Genomic DNA, 19,539 nt, shown 5'->3' on the forward strand with positions numbered 1-19,539 from the left:
AAGGATTCTTTGGCTGAGATGGCCTCTGAAACATCTGTGGTGCTATGTCTCTGATCCCTTGGTGGGAGCTGACATTCATGGCTGAAAGGCAAAAGCTTTTGTAGCATGTTTAAGCTAGAACAGTTTTAGGACCTTAAAACTGCTCTAAAAATTTAGGGATACCCCTGCATGAATGGAATTTTATAAACAAAAACAGAAACCTAGATAAATCTCAAACTTCCTTCCTTAAAATAAACATTGAACATGAGACCTTACACATATAGCACAGTTCCCAGAGACACCAGATCTTCACTGTTCTGTTCCTGACTCAAGCTCACCAATTCCCCCAGGATTAGTCAGTCCCCTTGGAAGAAGTTCTTTTTTTTTTTTAAATGATGTTAACTACTCTCAGGCTGACAGGAAGGCAAGCACAATCAGAATGGGGGGTGTGCACAGACTTCTGAAGATTTGGGCAGCCCAGTAGGTCCTTCTTAGTTAGAAGACTGCCAATATTCAAATGTGTATTCATTTCTCAGATACAAAGTCTCACCTTCGATAAAGCTTAGACTGTCCAAAAGTCATGATTACCAATGGTACATGAAATGTGGTCAAGACTAGAATGACCTGGAGAGAGACAAAAGCAAGCTATCAACAGTTGGTTCGGATGGATTTATTACAGAAATAAATCAGTTACTGGTAAATAATACATGTCAATAGTCAAACCTCAAATTACCACTATGTCAAGAGCTACTCTGAGCCAAATACAGGGCCTCACCAAAATTTAAGATGACTTTAAATCATGAAGTTGGAATGGTTTCTAGCTTCTACACGGGAGAAATTGGGATTACTCATAGATTTTAATGTAGGAAATATACTACTTGTACTTCTATATGATACTACTATATTCCTTCAGGTTGCACCACTGCTTTGACATGGGCATTACTGTCAGCTAAACAGGGTAATAATGAAGCCAATGTATCTACAATGGGAGCTGAGAGTGCTACAACTTTAGGACAGGTGTTAGGCAGGATGGAAAACCCGGAATCACTGTTGGAAAATCAGTTTACTATTGCACTGAGAAAAGGGGGGACAGTAGTATTGGTCATTTGACTGAGGAAGTATTTCTAATTACTTCTCTGTTCCCAGTGACTAACAACAATGCCTGTTTTGGAAAATTGCCACCATGCTTGTGATGGGGACATCAAACAGCATCTCATGATCAAGGGTGCAAATGGGTAGCAATAGTTATTCAGCAGAAGCAGTCGAGTCTTATGAGGAATAGTGACACACATACAGGGATATGGCAAGTGGGACTGAAGTTTCTGTCTCATCAGGTGTTCCGCTATCTTCGCCAATATCCAAATTTCTCTGGAGGTTCCCCTAACATATTATTTCCCTTTCTGCCTACTCATTTTAATCTTAAGCAGTCTCTAGGTGCCAGAAGATAACCAGTCTGAGGTATGCTGGTCAGAGATCTTGAGTTTGTTAAAGTCGCCATCTTTCAGATACTAAGTAGTCTCAAGATATATAATCAGTTCTTGAGAGAGCATTTTTTAAATTGGAAAATCTTGGGGGGGGCGTTATGTTAGGTAGAAAGCTGGTTTAGGTGATGGCCATCCTGAAGGCAGAAGAACTGAGTGAATGACCACTCCATTCTTCCATTTCTACAGAGACAATAAATATTATAATTCCCTGTTATTTTCTTTTTGTTTGTTTGTTTTGGTGGGGCAATCAGGGTTAAGTGACTTGCCCAGGGTCACACAGCTAGTAAGTGTCAAGTGTCTGAGGCCGGATTTGAACTCAGTTCCTCCTGAATCCAGGGCTGGTGCTTTATCCACTGTGCCACCTAGCTGCCCCGCTCCCTGTTATTTTGTATTTTAAATGAGATGAACTTTTCACAAATGGGCAAAATTCTAAAAACAATGTCATGAAATGACACACAAGATTTAAAATCCTAAAACTGAACTTGTTTACTAACCATACAAGGGACAACTAGGTTACTTACCCCAGTGTTGTCTCCAACCCATGACAGAGATACTGAGCCACTGAGATCATCAAATACATGCTGCAAGAAATAAAATAAAAATAAAATGAATATGTTTAAGAACTACAACAATCCCATCCAGTCCTTGATTTATTCTAACAATTCAAAACAATTCTTTCCTTACTAAGAATTAAAAGAATTGCAATAGGGAAACCTTGATTCCAAAAACAGAATATGGGGATTTAACTGGCTAATTCTGATACTCAGTGGCCTGAAAAATTTAAATTTCTATTTCCCCATTCCATTCCATTCCCTTCCCCCCCAAACAAGCCATGCAGGTGAGCCTTCTACCTGTACCAGCTGGGATAACTTAGTTGCTTGTATCTAATTATCTTAAATGACACATATAGCAAAGTATTTTGAAGATGTCTTAAAAGGACCCACATTGATCATCAAGCACTAAAGTTTGATTAACCTAAAAAATTAACCTATTGCACCTAATTTTGATTAGCCTATTAATCCAATAAGGACAATTTTAATCTTCCTAGTTTTTCTAGGATATGCAATTAAATACTCTTTGAATTCCTTTTGCTTTCTGTTTGACTCAAGATGACAAGGGCATGGGGTGGCTAGGTGGCGCAGTGGATAAAGCATCAGCCCTGGAGTCAGGAGTACCTGAGTTCAAATCTGACCTCAGACACTTGACACTTACTAGCTGTGTGACCCTGGGCAAGTCACTTAACCCCCATTGCCCCGAAAAAACAAACAAAAAACAAACAAACAAAAAAAGATGACAAGGGCAGAAGAAAAGGTCCTTAGAAGGTATAAAAATTTTTGTAAGTCAGAACTTTCAATCTAGGGTCAAACTAAACCACAGAACCTTAGTACGCTGTAGACTGCTAACAGAAGGGAAAGCAATTATCACTCATCTGGCTTAAAACTTCTTTAGACCTCAAAATGTGGTCTGCATGTTGAAATGTGGAAATAATAACCTGACTATTTTAGGTTTCATTCAAAGTTGATATTCTTTTATCCCTTTAAACTAGAAATTTAGGTGTTGCTATTTAAACACATTTCTTGACTCTTCAACTAGCTCCTTGGTTAGTCAGGAACCATGTCGTCCTAACTTCTTCATACCCTCAATGCCTAAAGTGTCTTGCACACAGCAGGACTGCAATTCATGATGATGAAAATAAATTTACTTCCTATTCTAATTCCTAAATACTTCACCTACAAAATATCAGATCTGTCAACAACTTTGCTGCCTCAAGACCACCACCTCCAAAATTCTGAAACAACAGAACTGTCTCATTCACTCTCCCTTCATCATCCTGCACTTACTCTTGAGAAGGGACCCTATATTTATCAATACCACATTCCTTCCATTACGTTTCTGTATTCTTTGCTTTAAGAACTTGTAGCTAGGAGACCTGGTCTTTCAGAAGATAAATCTCTGCTCTGTTACTTAATAACCTACATGACTTTGGACAAGTCATTTCTCCCACATGGTTTCAGTTTCCTCATTTGTAAAGTGAGGGTTTTTATTTAATCACGTTAAGGCTAGATGGTTTCAATGACGGAAGAGCTGCAAAAATACAGACATACTTATATAATGTTGGTGGAGCAGTGAATTGGTCCTGAAAAGTAATTCTGAATTATGCTTAACAAGTGACTAAAATGCCTATTTCCTTTGAATCAGAGATCCCACTGCTAGGCATATAGCCTACAAAGGTTAAAGAAAGATCCCATATATACCAAAATAACCACAATTCCATTTTTTTTGTGTGTGTGTGGCAGAAAAACACTGGAAATAAAGTAGATATCCATAAAGTTGGGGAATGACTAAACAAATTGTGCTACATGGGATATAATGTAATATTACAGTGCTAAAAACTATGACCATCAAGAATTCAGAGGAGCAAGAAAACAACCATATGAAGGATGTAAAGTGAAATAAAAGAACTGGGACAAGCCCCTTCACCCCATCAATGTTAATAGAAAGAACACCACCAAAAGAAACTGAAAGCATTATTTAGAGTGCCTAAGAGAAACCTTTCCCTTGCGTTAGGAGCGTGGGTGTGAAACACCATGTACACAGTTAGACCAGGAGGATGTTCTGATTGGTTATGATAGACTGCTTTTCCCCCACCTCTTTAAAAAAAAAAATTATTTGTGAAAGAGATGGCTCTTTGGTAAGCCAGGAGGGAAGACGAGCAGTCAGAAATCAAAATGATGTAAAAACAAAAGATGATCATTTTTTAAAAGATTATGTGATTGGGGCAGCTAGGTGGTGCAGTGGATAGAGCACCAGCCCTGGATTCAGGAGGACCTGAGTTCAAATTCGGCCTCAGACACTTAACACTTGACACTAGCTGTGTGACCCTGGGCAAGTCCCTTAACCCGAACTGCCTCACCAAAAACAAACAAACAAAAAAACACCTAGTAGTCAAAAGACTATGTGATCTCTAAAGTTGCTTCTGGCTTTTCATCCTATGATTGTGAGCTTAAGCTTTCCCCCACTTTGTCTTCTATATGCTTTAAGCAGCAAGGTCAATGTCTTGCACACAGGAAATCCTGTTGGCCAACCATCAGTGGATGCTGTGAGTGGATTTCATGAGTCTTGGGGAACACAAGACTCAGTTTTGCTTATAAACTATGCATCTGAAGGAAAGTACAGCCTGCCTGGTTTATCTGGATCTAAAGTCTTGAAACTTGTCCAGCAATTTACATTGGCTCCACACACAACAAGGCCAGATGCTCACTCCATCAGTCCCAAAGCCACTGAAATCATCTGAAGCAATCACTTGAGACTCAACAGTGGGAATGTGCAGAGGCTACCACAAAAACTGACATCCAAACCACATGGGTTAGCACTGATTTAAAACACAGGCTATCTTTCCAAGGAGGGTCTTACTGGCAACAACTGACTAGGTCAGAAGAAAAAAATTCCCCAATTGGTGGTTCTGTGATTTGTGGTCGACTTGGTCTGGCTTTAACACTCACTGTCAGTCTTGGTCCTGCCAGGATCTATATAGCCTTTCATTTTTAGGCAACGCCCTACAGCTTAGCTACTTCCTACACACCCAGACAAGGCCAATGTAGCCCCCAAACGCCCACTCCTGCTATTACTAAATCATGCAAATATCCTAGAGTGCTGCCTTATAAGATAACACTTCTGGAGTCAGAAGCTCTCAATTGCATCGAAACAGTTTGAAACCAAATTCTGTTCATTGATTATACAAGAAAAAAGCAACATCCAAAAATTCACCTTGGAAACACAGTCTGAATTTATAGACAATTATTTTTGTTCTTGCATTCTACCCTCATATTATCTTTCTCTTAACTTCAATACCTCTTAGTATTTTCTTTTTTAAAACATAAAGCCATCAACGAGAGAGATCTGGTTTTCACAGTAAATATAACTCACCTATATTTTTAGTTCTAACACACTGGTTAGGATAACAGTGAAAATGAATGCAAATTTTAATAAATGAATAAAGGTTTGTGAGCAAAGAAGGGTCAGAGCCAGAGATAATCCCAAGGAAACACTATGTTAGGGGTACACTTTACTCCAGATCTTCAAGAGAAGAAGAAATACAGACCACCTAGGAGAAAAGGCAGTCAACCTACCTTCCAAAGTGGTTCAAAGGTCTGAAATCATGTTTTAAAAAATTCTAACACCAGGGGCAGCTAGGTAGCTCAGTGATAGAGCACTGGCCCTGGAGTCAGGAAGACCTGAGTTCACATTTGGTCTCAGACACTTGATACTTACTAGCTGTGTGACCCTGGGCAAGTCACTTAACCCCAAAATTGTCTCACCAAAAAAAAAATTCTAACCCTGGAGTTTATTATGTTGGGCAAAAGTGACATTTCCTTTCTGTATAGTAACATTTAAAAACTTTCAAAGAACAGAAAATTCCTTTAAATATAGCCATGCCATGAATCATGACATGTTTTCCTTTGGGATAGCCACCTCTAACCTAGAACTAGGGAGGGTGCTGATAAGCTCAGCTATCTTTTCTTTTTAAACCCATTCTATAAGCTCCACATCCATTCCTCCATTTGTTGCTTCCTTCCTCTACTTTTAGGTCATCTCCATCTTTTGTATCAAGCCACTGTCTAGCCTCTCCCCTCGGTCTTCTGTCTTTACTTCCTCAACCTCCACTTCACCGGATGTTCCCCACTTTTCTTACAAGTCTTCCTGGCACCTAACAGTGAAAAAAAAAATAAAAACAAATTAATGCAAGATGGGGACGGAGTATTTTACAATCCATCTTTGCCTACTCCTTTTTTTTTTTTAATGTTTTTGTTTTGTTTGTGTGGTCTTTTTTTTTTTTTTTTTTTTTTTAGTGAGGCAGCTGGGGTTAAGTGACTTGCCCAAGGTCACACAGCTAGTAAGTGTTAAGTGTCGGAGGCTGGATTTGAACTTAGGTCCTCCTGACTCCAGGGCCAGTGCTCTATCCACTGCGCCACCTAGCTGCCCTTAAATGTTTTTAAAGAATAAGTTCCTGGGGCAGCTAGGTGGCACAGTGGATAAAGCACAGGCTTTGGATTCAGGAGGACCTGAGTTCAAATTCAGCCTCAGACACTTGAGACTTACCAGCTGTATGACCCTGGGCAAGTCACTTAACCCTTACTGCTCCACAAAAGAAAAAAAAGAAAAAGAATAAGTTCCTTAAGGGTAGGGAACTGTCCTTATGGTTCTAAAAGTTACATAGTTCCTGTATAGTAACATGGGCATGGGGATGTTTCAAGTAGTAAAGTCAAGAACAATACCCAAATCTAACTGATCTCTGGTCTTGTTCATTTCCAAGGATGGAAAATAAACTTGAGCTGCCTTATCAAGAATGCTCATGGCTTCTTATATGACTTTGTATAATACACAGCAAAACATCACTAACCTAGGGTTAAGGCTTGTCCAAATAACAGAACATTTTTCTTAAATACAATTTTTTCTTGATATTTTGCTTTTACAAAATTTTTAACATTTATTTTCCAAATATATCCCTATCTCTTGCCTTGGGAGCCATCATTTGTAATAAAAGATTAAAAAAAGAGAAAAAAAAATGCAATTCAGAAAGACTAAAAAGTACACCAATCACTATTCCAGTGCTCACACCCAGAGTCCATGCCACCTCTGTACCAAGAAGGAATTGAAATGTACATTCTCTCATCTCTTCTCCCAAGTTAAGCTTAATAATTATAATTATACAGCATTCAGTCTTCGTTGTTCTTTCTATTTACACTATTGCAAGTAATTGAGAATAATGTATTTCTGGTTCTTCTTCCTTCACTGTATCAGTTTATATATCTTCTCATATTTCTTGGGAATTATGGAATATTTTTTAAAAACAACCATGCCAATATGATTTTAAAATATACTATAGCAAAGTGATAAAAATGAAAATAATACCTAGAATAATATACAGATTTGGTGCTATGCCAAACTAGCATGGGAATATTTTATTAAGTGAGACAAAAAAACCAAAACACCAAACCCAGTAAAATTTGGAGGAACAACAACAAAAAAATCCAAATTATCAAGGGATACAATTTTTAAAAATAGGAATAAGGAAGGAATAGCACTTCCAGACTTCAAACTATACTATAAAGCAATAATTAAAACTATTTTGTACTGGTTAAAAAAAAATAGAAAAGGAGGTTAATAAAGCAAGTAGACAAGGAATAATTTGAAATCAACTCAGTAAGCCAATGTACAATAACCCCCCCCAAACAAATTACATAGATAAGAACACCCTATATGACAAGAACTGATGGGAAAACTGGAAGAAATTAGGTTTAGACCAACAGTTTACATGACATACCACCACAAATTCCACATGAAAGGAAAGAAGTAAACAAGCATTTATTAAGCAGCTACCACATGCCAGGCACTGTAATAAGTGCTTTATAAATATTACCTCAATGGATGTGATCAAATGATAGAATGTACATAAATGCTTTGTAAACTATAATATACTGTATAAATACTGGCTATTATGCAACTTGAATATTTAGAATTATAAAAATGGGAAGAGAACCAGAACAATATCTTTTACAGTGACGGTAAGAGGATGAATTCTTAACTAACAAAGACTAAAGGTGATTAGACAAAAGATAAAACAGATAACTGCAATTATATAAAACTGAAAAACTTTTCCTATAAGCAAAATTAAATTAGTATAAGAAGAGAATCTATTGACTGGGGGCAGGGGGAATCTCTGCATCAAATATCACTAACAAGGGCCTAATATGCAGAAAACAGAGATAATTGACCCATATATTTTAGCCCAGAAGGCACTGCCCAATAAATAAGTGGTCAAAGGGAAGTGAAATACACACCAAAACAACTCCAAAGTCTCACCTTATACCCAGCAAATTGGCAAATGACAAAAGAAGGAAATAGTCAGTGTTGAAGGAGTTGTGGGAAGATTAGCAAACTAATGTTGGTGGAAATGTTAATTAGTGCAACCATTCTGGAAAGTAATTTGGAATTATTAATAAATCAACAAAGATTTGCTAAGTGCTTACTATATGCCAGGTACTGTGCTAAGCACTGGAATTATGTTAAAAGAGTGACTAGATGTTTCTACCCTATGACTCATTCCACTGGTAGGCATATATCCCAAAGAAGTGGAGAAGGCTAGGTAGTACAGTGGCTAGAGCTCAGGACTTGGGGTCAGGAAGACCATGGCTCAAATCCTGAGTATGACACTAGTTTGGGTGATGACCCTGACTAAGTAACCTAATCCCTTTACGTCTCAGTTTCCTAATCTACAAAATGAAGATGATAATAATAGCATCTACCCCAAAGGGTTATGATGATAATCAAATAAGGTGGCATATAAATAGTGCTCTGTAAACCTTAAAGCAACTATATAAAACTATATAAAAGCTATTCTTATTAAGTCAGTGATAAAAAGAAAGTATCATACACTAAAATATTTACAACAGCACTTTTTAAAAAATACATTTTTATTATCTTTTGGGTTTTTTTCCATCACCATAGTTTCCCTAGTATTCTTCTTCTCCTGGAATATAACAAATAGTATTTTTGAGAGAGAGAGAGAGAGAGAGAGAGAGAGAGAGAGAGAGAGAGAGAGAGAGAGAGAGAGAGAGAGAGAGAGAGAGAGAGAGAGAAAGAGGGGGAAAAACACACACAGCATCAATACATTGAGAAACTCTGAAAAGGCCATGTGCAACACTTGCTGACCTTCCACTTTTGCAAAGGGGTGGGGTGTCTTCTCCTATCTTGTTTTTCAAGCTACACTTGCTCCTTATTATTTTGCAACATTCACTTTTGATTTTTTTTGTTACTGTTCTTTCCATTTACATTGTTGTAGTCATTGTGTATATTGTTTCCTTGGCCGCATTTACTTCGTTTTGCGTCCTGAAAATTCATAAGGCTTCTCATGCTTCTCTGTGTTCATCATTCATCGTTTTTCACAATCCAGTAATATTACTTTCACTGACTGGGTTACAATTAAATAAGTTGTGATACATGAACGGAATGGAATATTACTGTGCTGTAAGAAATGAAGAATGTGATGAATTCAGAGAAACATGGGAAGCCTTATATGAATTTACTCAATGGAAAATGAAGTAAGCAGAGTGAAGAAAACAACGGACACACAATGATTACAACTATGGGTGGTGCCATAGTGTATACAGCACCAGATCTGGAGTCAAAAAGACCTGAGTTCAAATCCAACTTCAGAGACTTACTAGATGTGTGACCCTGTGCAATTTACTTAACCCTGTTTGCCTCAGTTTCCTCATCTGTAAAATGAGCTGGAGAAGAAAATGGCAAACTACACCAATATCTATGCCTAGAAAATGCCAGGGCACAAGGTGTTGGACACAACTGAAAAAAAATTAAGCAACAAAGAACAACCTTCTAAATGGAAAGAATAGTAGCAAAACAATTGAAACTAAATGCTCTAAAGTTAGGACCAAATTTACTCAGCCCTAAAGAAAATATTAGAAGCCAGTTTCTTTTCTTCTTTCCAGAGGCAGAGGACAAGAAGTGTGGAATATTGGTATTATGGAAAGACATTTTTAATATATTGAATAGTTTTGCTGAACTTTTTTATTTGTTTGTTTTTTGTTATTAGGGATGGCTCTCCAGTAGAAGGTACCCTAGGAAATGTGAGAGATATAAAAACAAATCTTATCAATAAAAACTTCTTTGGAAAGTTAGAGCTTTAAAAGTTCCTTCTAGCTCTGAATTTGACCCTATAAAATACAATTTTCTTTTGAGCCTATAAAAATTAATTATTCCTTCAAAATGTTTCTCAAACCTACTGCTTCCTACCATTGCCCCTACCACCCTTGTTTAAGTCTTCATAATCTCAATTAAACTGTACCTATTTACATTTGGTTTCTAAGTTCACTGACCTGGTATTTCTTCCATACAAACCATCCTGCATATCATCACCAAGTGTATCTTTCCAAAGCACTGCTTTGAGCATGTCATTCTTCCGTTCAAACAATTTCTACAGTCCCTAGAATAAAGTCCAACTCCTTAGGGCACCATTCAAGGTCCTTTACAGTTTGGCCCTGATTTACATTTTCAGTCTTATCTACCCCCGCCCTTTATGTGAACTGAACCCTTTAGTTGATGTCTCTTAGTCTGACATACCTTGTGTTTTCTGACCTCTGGGTATTTGGTTCTTGTCATTTCATCAGGTTGAATACCTTTCTCTTTCTGCTTCACCTATCAAAATCCAACCTACAAAGCCCAACTAAGTGTAATTCCTGCACAGCGTTCTCTAATTAGCCTAACTGGAATCTCTCCCTCCATCCTTTCATCCCTTAATTCATATAGCATTTATTATCTATTCCAGGCATATGACACTTAATATTTCTTTGCATTGTGGATAATTTTACAACTGTCACATATCTATAAGGTATGTCTGCCTTCTGCCAAGATGGATACCTGAACAGGAGATGGGCTACCCAGTTTCCCTGTACCTACTCTAACAAAATACATAGGCAGCTAGATGGTGCAGTGGATAAAACACTGAACTGGAGTCAGGAAGACCCAAATTCAAATCTGACTTGTGTGACTGGACTGTGTCAAATCTGGCTGTTATCACTCTTTAACTGCTACCTGCCTCAGTGTCTTTATCTTTAAAATGGAAATAATAATAGCACCTATCTCATAGGATTGTGAATATAAAATGAAATGTTTGTAGAGTGCCTTGCAAACTTTAGAGCACTATATAAATGCTTCGACGACTACTACTAATAAAACCCTCAAGTTTCCATCCAACCAAAAAATGATCAAGAAATCCAATGAGATATTTCTTCTACCCCCAAAATACACATAAAGTCAAGCAGAAGCCCGTGGGCAATGGAAAAGGGGGTGCCTCTTAAGCAAAGTGAGCACTAGTGTATCCAGGGACAGTACGGGATCTTCTGCATCTTTTCTTTTCTTTTTTTTTTTTTAAAGTGAGGTAACTGGGGGTTAACTGACTTGCCCAGGGTCACATAGCTGGTAAGTGTTAGGTGTCTGAGGCCGGATTTGAACTCAGGTACTCCTGAGTCCAGGGCCAGTGCTCTATCCACTGAACCACCTTGCATTTTGCATCTTCCCATGTTTTTCTGCAGTTATAATATTCATCATTTCTTACATTCATGTACGGTAACTGTTTAGCTAGTCCCCAGCTGATGGATGTTCACTAGTTCCACTTCCTTCTTAAATGAGCTGTTCTCAATATTCTGGTCCATATGAGGTCTTTCTTTTTTATCAGGTCAATCTCTTTTTAAGTGGTTATGAATCTTATTAAGGAGGCCCTGTAACATTCAGGAGCTTAAAGCAACTTCTTCAATGCCATTTGTAAATAGGACCATCTGGAAAACCTCACCATCTCTAGAGGATCTCTCTTCTATTGGAGGCTACACAGGACAAACTGCCTGACTTATGCAAATAACTTTGCTGAGACTATATTTTATGTCTCACCTGATACTGTCAAATCAGAGGATTACTGAACAAACTTATCGGTCATTATATTTCTCAAGAAATCTTACATAACTTTACATGAATGGGAGATAACCTTGTGGGAATATAGGTTTTAAGCCTATGTTTTGCTCTACCTCTAGTTCAAGAAAATTACTTCTGCCTAAGAGGAAGTAAACAAAGCTGAGGTGAAGCCACAAGATTACTCAACTGGAGCAGAAAAGGTTTCAAATAATATACAGCCGTACATAATTGGCAAACAAGTCATGGTTCAATTGATCTAATCAAGGTAGAATGAACTGAGTAAAAGAAATCTAATAAGGGGGAAGAGACATTTTCGGAACTTGCAAAAATGGACTGGAAGGCATAGCAGTTCCCTTGTTAAAACTGAAACCCAGGGCAGCTAGGTGGTACAGTGGATAAAACACCAGCCCTGGATTCAGGAGGACCTGAGTTCAAATCCGGCCTCAGACACTTGACACTTACTAGCTGTGTGACCCTGGGCAAGTCACTTAACCCTCATTGCCCTGCCCAAAAACTGAAACCCAAACTTCCTACACGATGTTATTGTCAAAAAGTCCATGATATCAAATATTATAAATAAGAAATTTATAGTAGTAAACTAAGAATAAATCGGTTCACAACATGGCTGAGGGTAACTATACAGCAAAGTTAATTTCTTTCCGTTTTAAAAATGGTAATAGGTTGGAGTAGTCACTCTCATTCATTAGATGGGACCAAAATTCTCTGTGAGGGAGAAACGAAGATTTTAAAGGATCCTAGATCCTAGAGCTAGAGTTGAAGGGAATTCTATACTTCATCTAGCCCAAGCCTCTCAATTTTATAGATGAGAACTTAGACCCACATATGTGAAGTGATGAGCTGAGATTTTATGCAGGTGGTGAATACAGAGCTGCTGCAAATCTACCACAACGTGTCTTAATTCTGTAAACCAATGCCCATGTGGGCTTTGAAGGCACAATCCTAATCCACTAACATGGAGTTTACCAAAGCTGTCACCAAGAAACCAGTCCATCAGGTTTGCTAAGAGAGAAGTGGTGAGTTTGCTCTTTTCATGGCCAGCCAACCAAAAGTCTTTATTCATTGTAACAGAGAGTAGGTGACTACCTCAGATAAGGGAAAACTACACTCTCTGGTGGCCTGCTCCTAAACCATGGTTTGGAACCAAATGCATCGGTCTCCAGTAATCATGAGGAGGGTGTAGGGGGAAGAGACCAATACCTGCCTAAAAGAATTAGGAGAATCCTTTTTTGGGTGGGAAAATGCTCAAAGTGGATGGAGGCTGAGCAGAGCCGGAGCTGGGATCTCAAGCCAGGAATGCTGGATCTAAAGCCGTTCCTGCCTAAATCTCAGTCCCCAGTTGTTAATATTTGTCAGTCCCTGTTTTATCTACTCCAGAGAATGTAAATTCTTCAAATGCAGGCACTCTTGTGCTTTCTCTCCAGATCCTAGCATGGTGTCTTGTATACAGTAGACACTTAATGCTTGCTGAACTAAAAGGGGATCAGCAGAGGAAAAACCAGAAGTGTGGAGTAGCAGAAAGTTCCTTTCTAGATTTCCCCAAATGGATCCAGAAAATAAATGCACCAGACTGAATGCTAATGGGAAAGTTCAAGAAAAAAGTCACAGGGTGTCATTTTCCCAGCCCATTTCAAGCTAGGGAGACACAGAGCTCTGCAGCTGCTGGGGACAGGCTTTGGCCAGGAGTGCAGGGAGAAACTGTAGCAGCAGGGCAAGAGGAGACCCCAGGTCTGTATTAGGCTCCTGAAGCAGGAATATGGGCCACCTGGCAGCTTTTTCAGAGGACACAGATCCCAGAAGGGGTGAGGGGGGTCTCCCCTGCACCCAGAGGTGGCGTACCGAAGAGAAGCAGGGGAAGAAACTAGCAGCAGCAGAGTGGCTCCAGAGAGCCCAGGAGTGCAGAAAAGTATTCCAGTGGGCTGAGAGTCTAGAAGCAAGCTACCTAGGCTGGGGAGATGGCAAGGGGAAGGAGTGGGACAGGGCAGCCTTCCTCCTGGATCTGACTACTCTGGGAGAAGCACTAAAAGCCCGCAGGTACCCACGGTCCTGGGACAGCACACCATTCATCACCCCTAAGAAAGCTTCAACAGAAGCTGCCCAGACGTTCCCTCCAGAAATGCTTGTAGAGTCCAGCCCTATCAAGCCTAAAATCAGGAAGTAGACTGGAAGAATTAGCAAACAAAAAAAGAATCCCACCATAAAAAGCTATTATGGTGGGAGGGAAGCTCAAGACACAAACCCATACGAGAAAGGCTCCAAAACATCAACAAGCAAAGCCTCAAAGAAAAATACAGATTGGGTACAGATTCAATTAGATTTTCTGAAAGAAATGCCATTAAAAAAAAAAGCTCTAAAAACGATTTATCAATGCAATAAGAGTGCTAGAGAAAAAAAGGAAAACAAATGAGAGCTATGGAAGAACTAGAAATGGAATTAACAGGTTGGCACAAGAAGGACAAAATCTTGTCCAAGAACAAACTCTCTGAAAATTGTAATGGACCAAATAGAAGCCAATAATTCTATGAGAAAACAAGAAATATTACAACAAAGTCAAAAGACAGAAAACTTTTAAAAAGGTAAGGTAAAAACTGACATAGTAAAAACAACTGACATGAAAAACAGATCATGAGAAAAAAAAATCAGAATCACTAGACTACCTGAATGCCATGACAGAGAGAGAGAGAGAGAGAAGACATCATATTTCAAGAAATCTTAGAAAAGTGTCTATATCTCTTAGAGCTGATGGGCAAAGTGGAAACTGACAGAATCTACTTTTGTTCCAGTCTCTCCTCATGGATGGTACCTTGTATCTGCCCCTGTGCATGGTTTTCTGGCCTTTTGCTTTGTCTAGATTCCTGGCACCGAAGGTGCTCCCATCTTTCTGACTTTATCTGGTTTCTGACCACTTACCTCCACCAACTTCTAGTCCTTTACATATGCCTGGCCCTTAAGTTTTTATTCCTGGCTTTATCTTTATTCAACAACCTGTCTTTCTTCCCAGTTTCTGTAATCCGCTGCCACCTAAGATCCTGGTCTAACAGAGTGATTCATTATTCTGGGTACATGAAGCTGAAGAAACTTGGCTCAGTCATCTAATCATATTTCTTTTTTCTTTCTTTCTTTCTTTTTTTTTTGGTGAGGCAATTGGGGTTAAGTGACTTGCCCAGGGTCACACAGCTAGTGAGCATCAAGGGTCTGAAGCCAGATTTGAACTCAGGTCCTCCTGAGTTCAGGGCTGGTGCTCTATCCACTGCGCCACCTAGCTGCCCTAATCATTGTATTTCGAAAGACACTTCCCCATCTGTTAAATATTTTTAAATTTCTCTATCAAAAGATAAATATATATAAAAAAAGATAAATATATAGCTTAATAAGAATCATGGAATCCTATATCACATCAAAGAATCTTAGACTGCTGAGCTGTAAAGCCATTCAATCAAAATGTATTTATTAGAAGCCCAGCATAGGGGATAGGGGAAAACACAGTTCCTGCCCTTGCAGAGCTTGGAATCAAGCTGGGAGAAGAGCCATAGTGGCTGCATCAAACAACAAAAAACAATTCTAAGATAATATGTAAGGTAAAAGCAAGGTAAAACTGAGAAATAGTGCAGTACAAACACCACACATAAACCATATTTGTACAGTGCTATACAGAGACATGTTATGCATAATAAATGATTTATTCAGTAATAATAAATATACTATAATAATAGACTATCCAATATTGCCTATAACTCAGTAAATGAGGACACATGGACTCCTCTGAGATTTTTTTCCCCAACACAACAGGTCATGCTGAAAGACTGTGATTACCCTACCATCACCATCTTGGCCACACAGCATGAGAAGCAACCGATATACGTTTTTGTGGACTGTGGATTAACTGAGGCATCTAATGGAACAGCCCAGACAATTCCTAAGTGTTAATAAAGGTAGAACAGCCATATAACACTTAATTGAGCTTCACATGTAATTAAACTAGAGGTCTAATTAAATAAGTGTTACTATAGTTTGGAGAACTTGGGAGTTGATCCCTGGAGCAACTGCAGCTTGAAAAGAAAAAAAACAACAACCTAGTAATGAGACACTCCTGCCTGGCTTTAGTTATATACCTGTAACCTAAAATAAAACCCCTGAAAGAGGCCAGGCTCGAATGAGTGAAAGTGGATCTATTTTCACATGGGTGGCACCTGTTTAAAGCCTGCAAATGGCCAGATCAATATGGCATCAGGAATAACATGCTTGACAAGCAAACTAGTGGTTACATTCTGCGACTGGTCGCCATCACTGAACATAGAAAGAAAATTTCTTTTGTTAAACAGTGTAAAAGCAGAGATAGCGAGCTGATGATTCACCCTCCCATGCACTTAATCTGTAGGAGGCAGACTGCTTGGGTGCACAGGGCACTAGGAGGATGAGGGTCAAGTTCTGGTCCTGACTTAACATTAGCTGGCTGGATGAATGGGCTGGGTTAAGTCAACCTCTCTGGGCCTCAATTCGTCCTTTGTAAAACAGGGATCCTACTACTTGCCCTACATCCTTAATAGAGATGTTTAGGTTATGGCAAGATAACATAAGTGAAAAGACTTTATACTTTGCAAAGCACCATAAAGATGTTGAATACTGTAATTCCAGGAGTGCTAGCACAGGGCTTTTAGGTTATGAGTTTGCAATTTCAGCTGGAAAGTGTAAGAGGAGAACAGGATGGTAGGCAAAAAAAGGCTTAAAGCATGGTGGGTATGGTGTTCTTGCAAGTGGGGAAAAATGCAGGAATGTGGTTTTTAATATTAGAATACAGCTCTGTTAAATGACAAGGCACTGCTAAGTTCATAAAACATGAGCTAAAAATAAGACCACAAATGTTCCAGCTCTCATAGAGACTATTTTTAGAAATGAAAAGCCAGATACAAAACATTTTAAGTAATGCTTTTCATGGGAGACAAAATCCTCCACAACAGAAAGAGCCCTGCACTGGGAGTCAGGAGATCTGGGTTCTAGAGCAAGCTCTGCAAATCAATGAACCTCTCTGGGTCCAAGTTTCATTTGTGAAAGGAGGGGCATGGAATAGATTAGCCTAAGACACCAACTAGCTCTAAACTGGTTGGGTTTTTTCAATCATTTCATCAGCAAAGAGTTTGATTATTCAATGCTACCTGTAAAAGAGTCCCACCTATGTTTACACTTATCCAGCTACTGCAACCAAACTCATCTCCATCTGAACACAGCCAAAAACTTGAAAAGCAAAAATGAACAGCAGCTAAAACGGATGGTTTCAATCCATGTACTAAAAAAATCTTCAAGCAGAACTTTGGTTCAACAGGAAACACTTCAGGCCCTCACTTAGAGCCTGTTGATTCTTCTTTTAGACACCATTCTAATAAGCTTTAGTTACCTGGATCCCTAGTCCACAAAAGAGCAAAAGAAATCAATCCAAGAAAGAAGAAACTTCTGAAGGCTGACATATTAATAGAAGCAGTGAAAGAAGAGAAAAATATTCTAAAAGCAGTCAGAAGAACTCCACAAACATTTTGTTTGGGGCAAACATCCCTGAACACCTTCAATATATGAGAACATCACTTTTTAAAATAAAACACAACGCAATAAATCCATGAATGAAATATCCCCCCATTACAAACACCTAGCTAGGCTTAGCTTCAATACAAGGTCTGTCACTTGAATGTTTCCCTAGCCCAGAATCCCTTCCTCCTCCTCTCCGTACATTCCAACCATCCTTACCTGCCAACCTTTCTTCCTAGGAAACCCCAACTTTTTCTGGATAGTTTCCAAGTTACTCAATGTCACTTCATTGGAAAAAAGTCACGGGGCAGCTAGATGGCGCAGTGGATGGAGCACCGGCCCTGGATTCAGGAGTACCTGAGTTCAAATCCGACCTCAGACACTTAATACTTACTAGCTGTGTGACCCTGGGCAAGTCACTTAACCCCAATTGCCTCACTAAAAAAAAAAGGGGGGGGGGAGTCACAAAACTGAGTTAAAGCCATAACCCCAAGCAGGTGCTTGTGGCTGTTTGACAATCCATGTACTGTATTCTTATTCTCTTTACTAACAGATCTAGAAAAAGAGGTATCAAGAACAGTTCGTGTCAGACTAAGCAAAGGCCATTAAACCTGTATTATTAGGAGCCTGCTATAGACACAGCTTACTTAAATTTGAGCAAAACATTTGATACTCTCATACTATCCTCCTGGAAAAGATGGAGAGATGCAGGCTATATTAGAAGTCTCAAACTCCCAGTCCACTAAGTATGGCCAGACCATATAGAAATGGAATTAGGAAATGTCTAACAAAATAATTAAAAACACATCCTGGATAATGTTATTTTGTGGTTGCCTACGTCACAGTGCTGCCTGCCGGATCCACTTCTGTTTGACACCAGGTTAGATGACAAGACAATTAGATGGATTCTGCAATGCAGAACACCCTGGGCACCATGGAGTCTAAATGACTTACCCAAGGTTACACAAACCCCAAACATCAGAGGTAGCATCAAACGAAGGTCCTCTGACTTCAGAGCCTACTAGGGGGCCTTTTGCTTGAAAAAGACGTAGAGCTGTAGTGGACTGCAAGCTCAGTTTCAGTCAGCAGCATGCTAACAGCGTCCATGCAGTCTCTGACAACACAGAGAGGCAGGCGGCTGCCAGGAAGGAGGGGATAATTTCATTATGGTTCGCCTTGGTCAGGGGACCTCTTCTGTTCATGGACCACATACTGTGTGCAGGTCTGCCCATCACATTTTAAGACAGACAATGACAAAATGGGGAACATCCAGAGAAAAATCAGAATGATAAAGGTCCTGGTGTTCCTGCCATGTGACAACCAAGGAAGCATGGATGCTTGGCCTAGAGAAACGGGATGGAGGCTGTGGCGGACAGGAGAGCTTTTTTCAAGTATATAAAGGAAGGGCTATTAAGAGGAAGAGGAACCCCCCCCCAAAAAAAGAGGAAGAGGGTTCAACTTGTTCTGTTTGGTCCCATGGGTAGAACAAGAAGCAACAGAATTAAGTTTCAAAGATACAAATTTAAGCTTGATGTCAGGGGGGAAATATGAACAATGAAAAACTCTGAACAATGAGAGTTATCTGAAGTGGGACTGGGTCCTTTGGGAGATCACAGGTCTCCCCCCTTACTGCAGTTCTTCATCCAGCTAATGTGAGATGATCACTTGTCCAGATGGATTATAGTGGGGATTTTTTTCAGACATGGTTTGAACTCTACAAATGGTTATTGAGGTCCCTTAAGTCTGTGAAATTCTAAGAACTTCCAATTTCATTTCCCTGGGACTTTTAAGTTATACTGGGCAGCTAGGTGGCACAGTAGATAGACTGCTGGGCGGGGAGGAAGGAGGACCCAAGTGCATCTCCTGCCTCAGATACTTCCTAGCTGTGTGACCCTGGGCAAGTCACTTAACCCTCTTTGCCTCAGTTTCCTCATCTGTAAAATGAGCTGGAGAAGGAAATGGCAAACCACTCCAGTATCTTTACCAAGAAACCCCTCAAAGAGTTGGACAGGACCAAAACAGATGAACAACAACAAAACAGTTATACTAGATGACT

At 39.3% G+C, this 19,539-nt stretch overlaps 1 protein-coding gene across 1 annotated transcript in view; it reads right to left on the reverse strand.

Annotated features, from left to right (window-relative positions):
- Nucleotides 1-19,539, reverse strand: part of SORT1 (sortilin 1) — a 73,541-nt gene that overhangs the window by 39,908 nt on the left and 14,094 nt on the right. The window contains 2 exon segments of the mRNA XM_044001550.1: nucleotides 530-603; nucleotides 1,985-2,044. Coding sequence (XP_043857485.1) covers nucleotides 530-603; nucleotides 1,985-2,044 — 134 coding nt within the window.

Source organism: Dromiciops gliroides, chromosome 4, assembly GCF_019393635.1.
Source record: "Dromiciops gliroides isolate mDroGli1 chromosome 4, mDroGli1.pri, whole genome shotgun sequence".
In the NCBI taxonomy this organism is placed as follows: domain Eukaryota; kingdom Metazoa; phylum Chordata; class Mammalia; order Microbiotheria; family Microbiotheriidae; genus Dromiciops; species Dromiciops gliroides.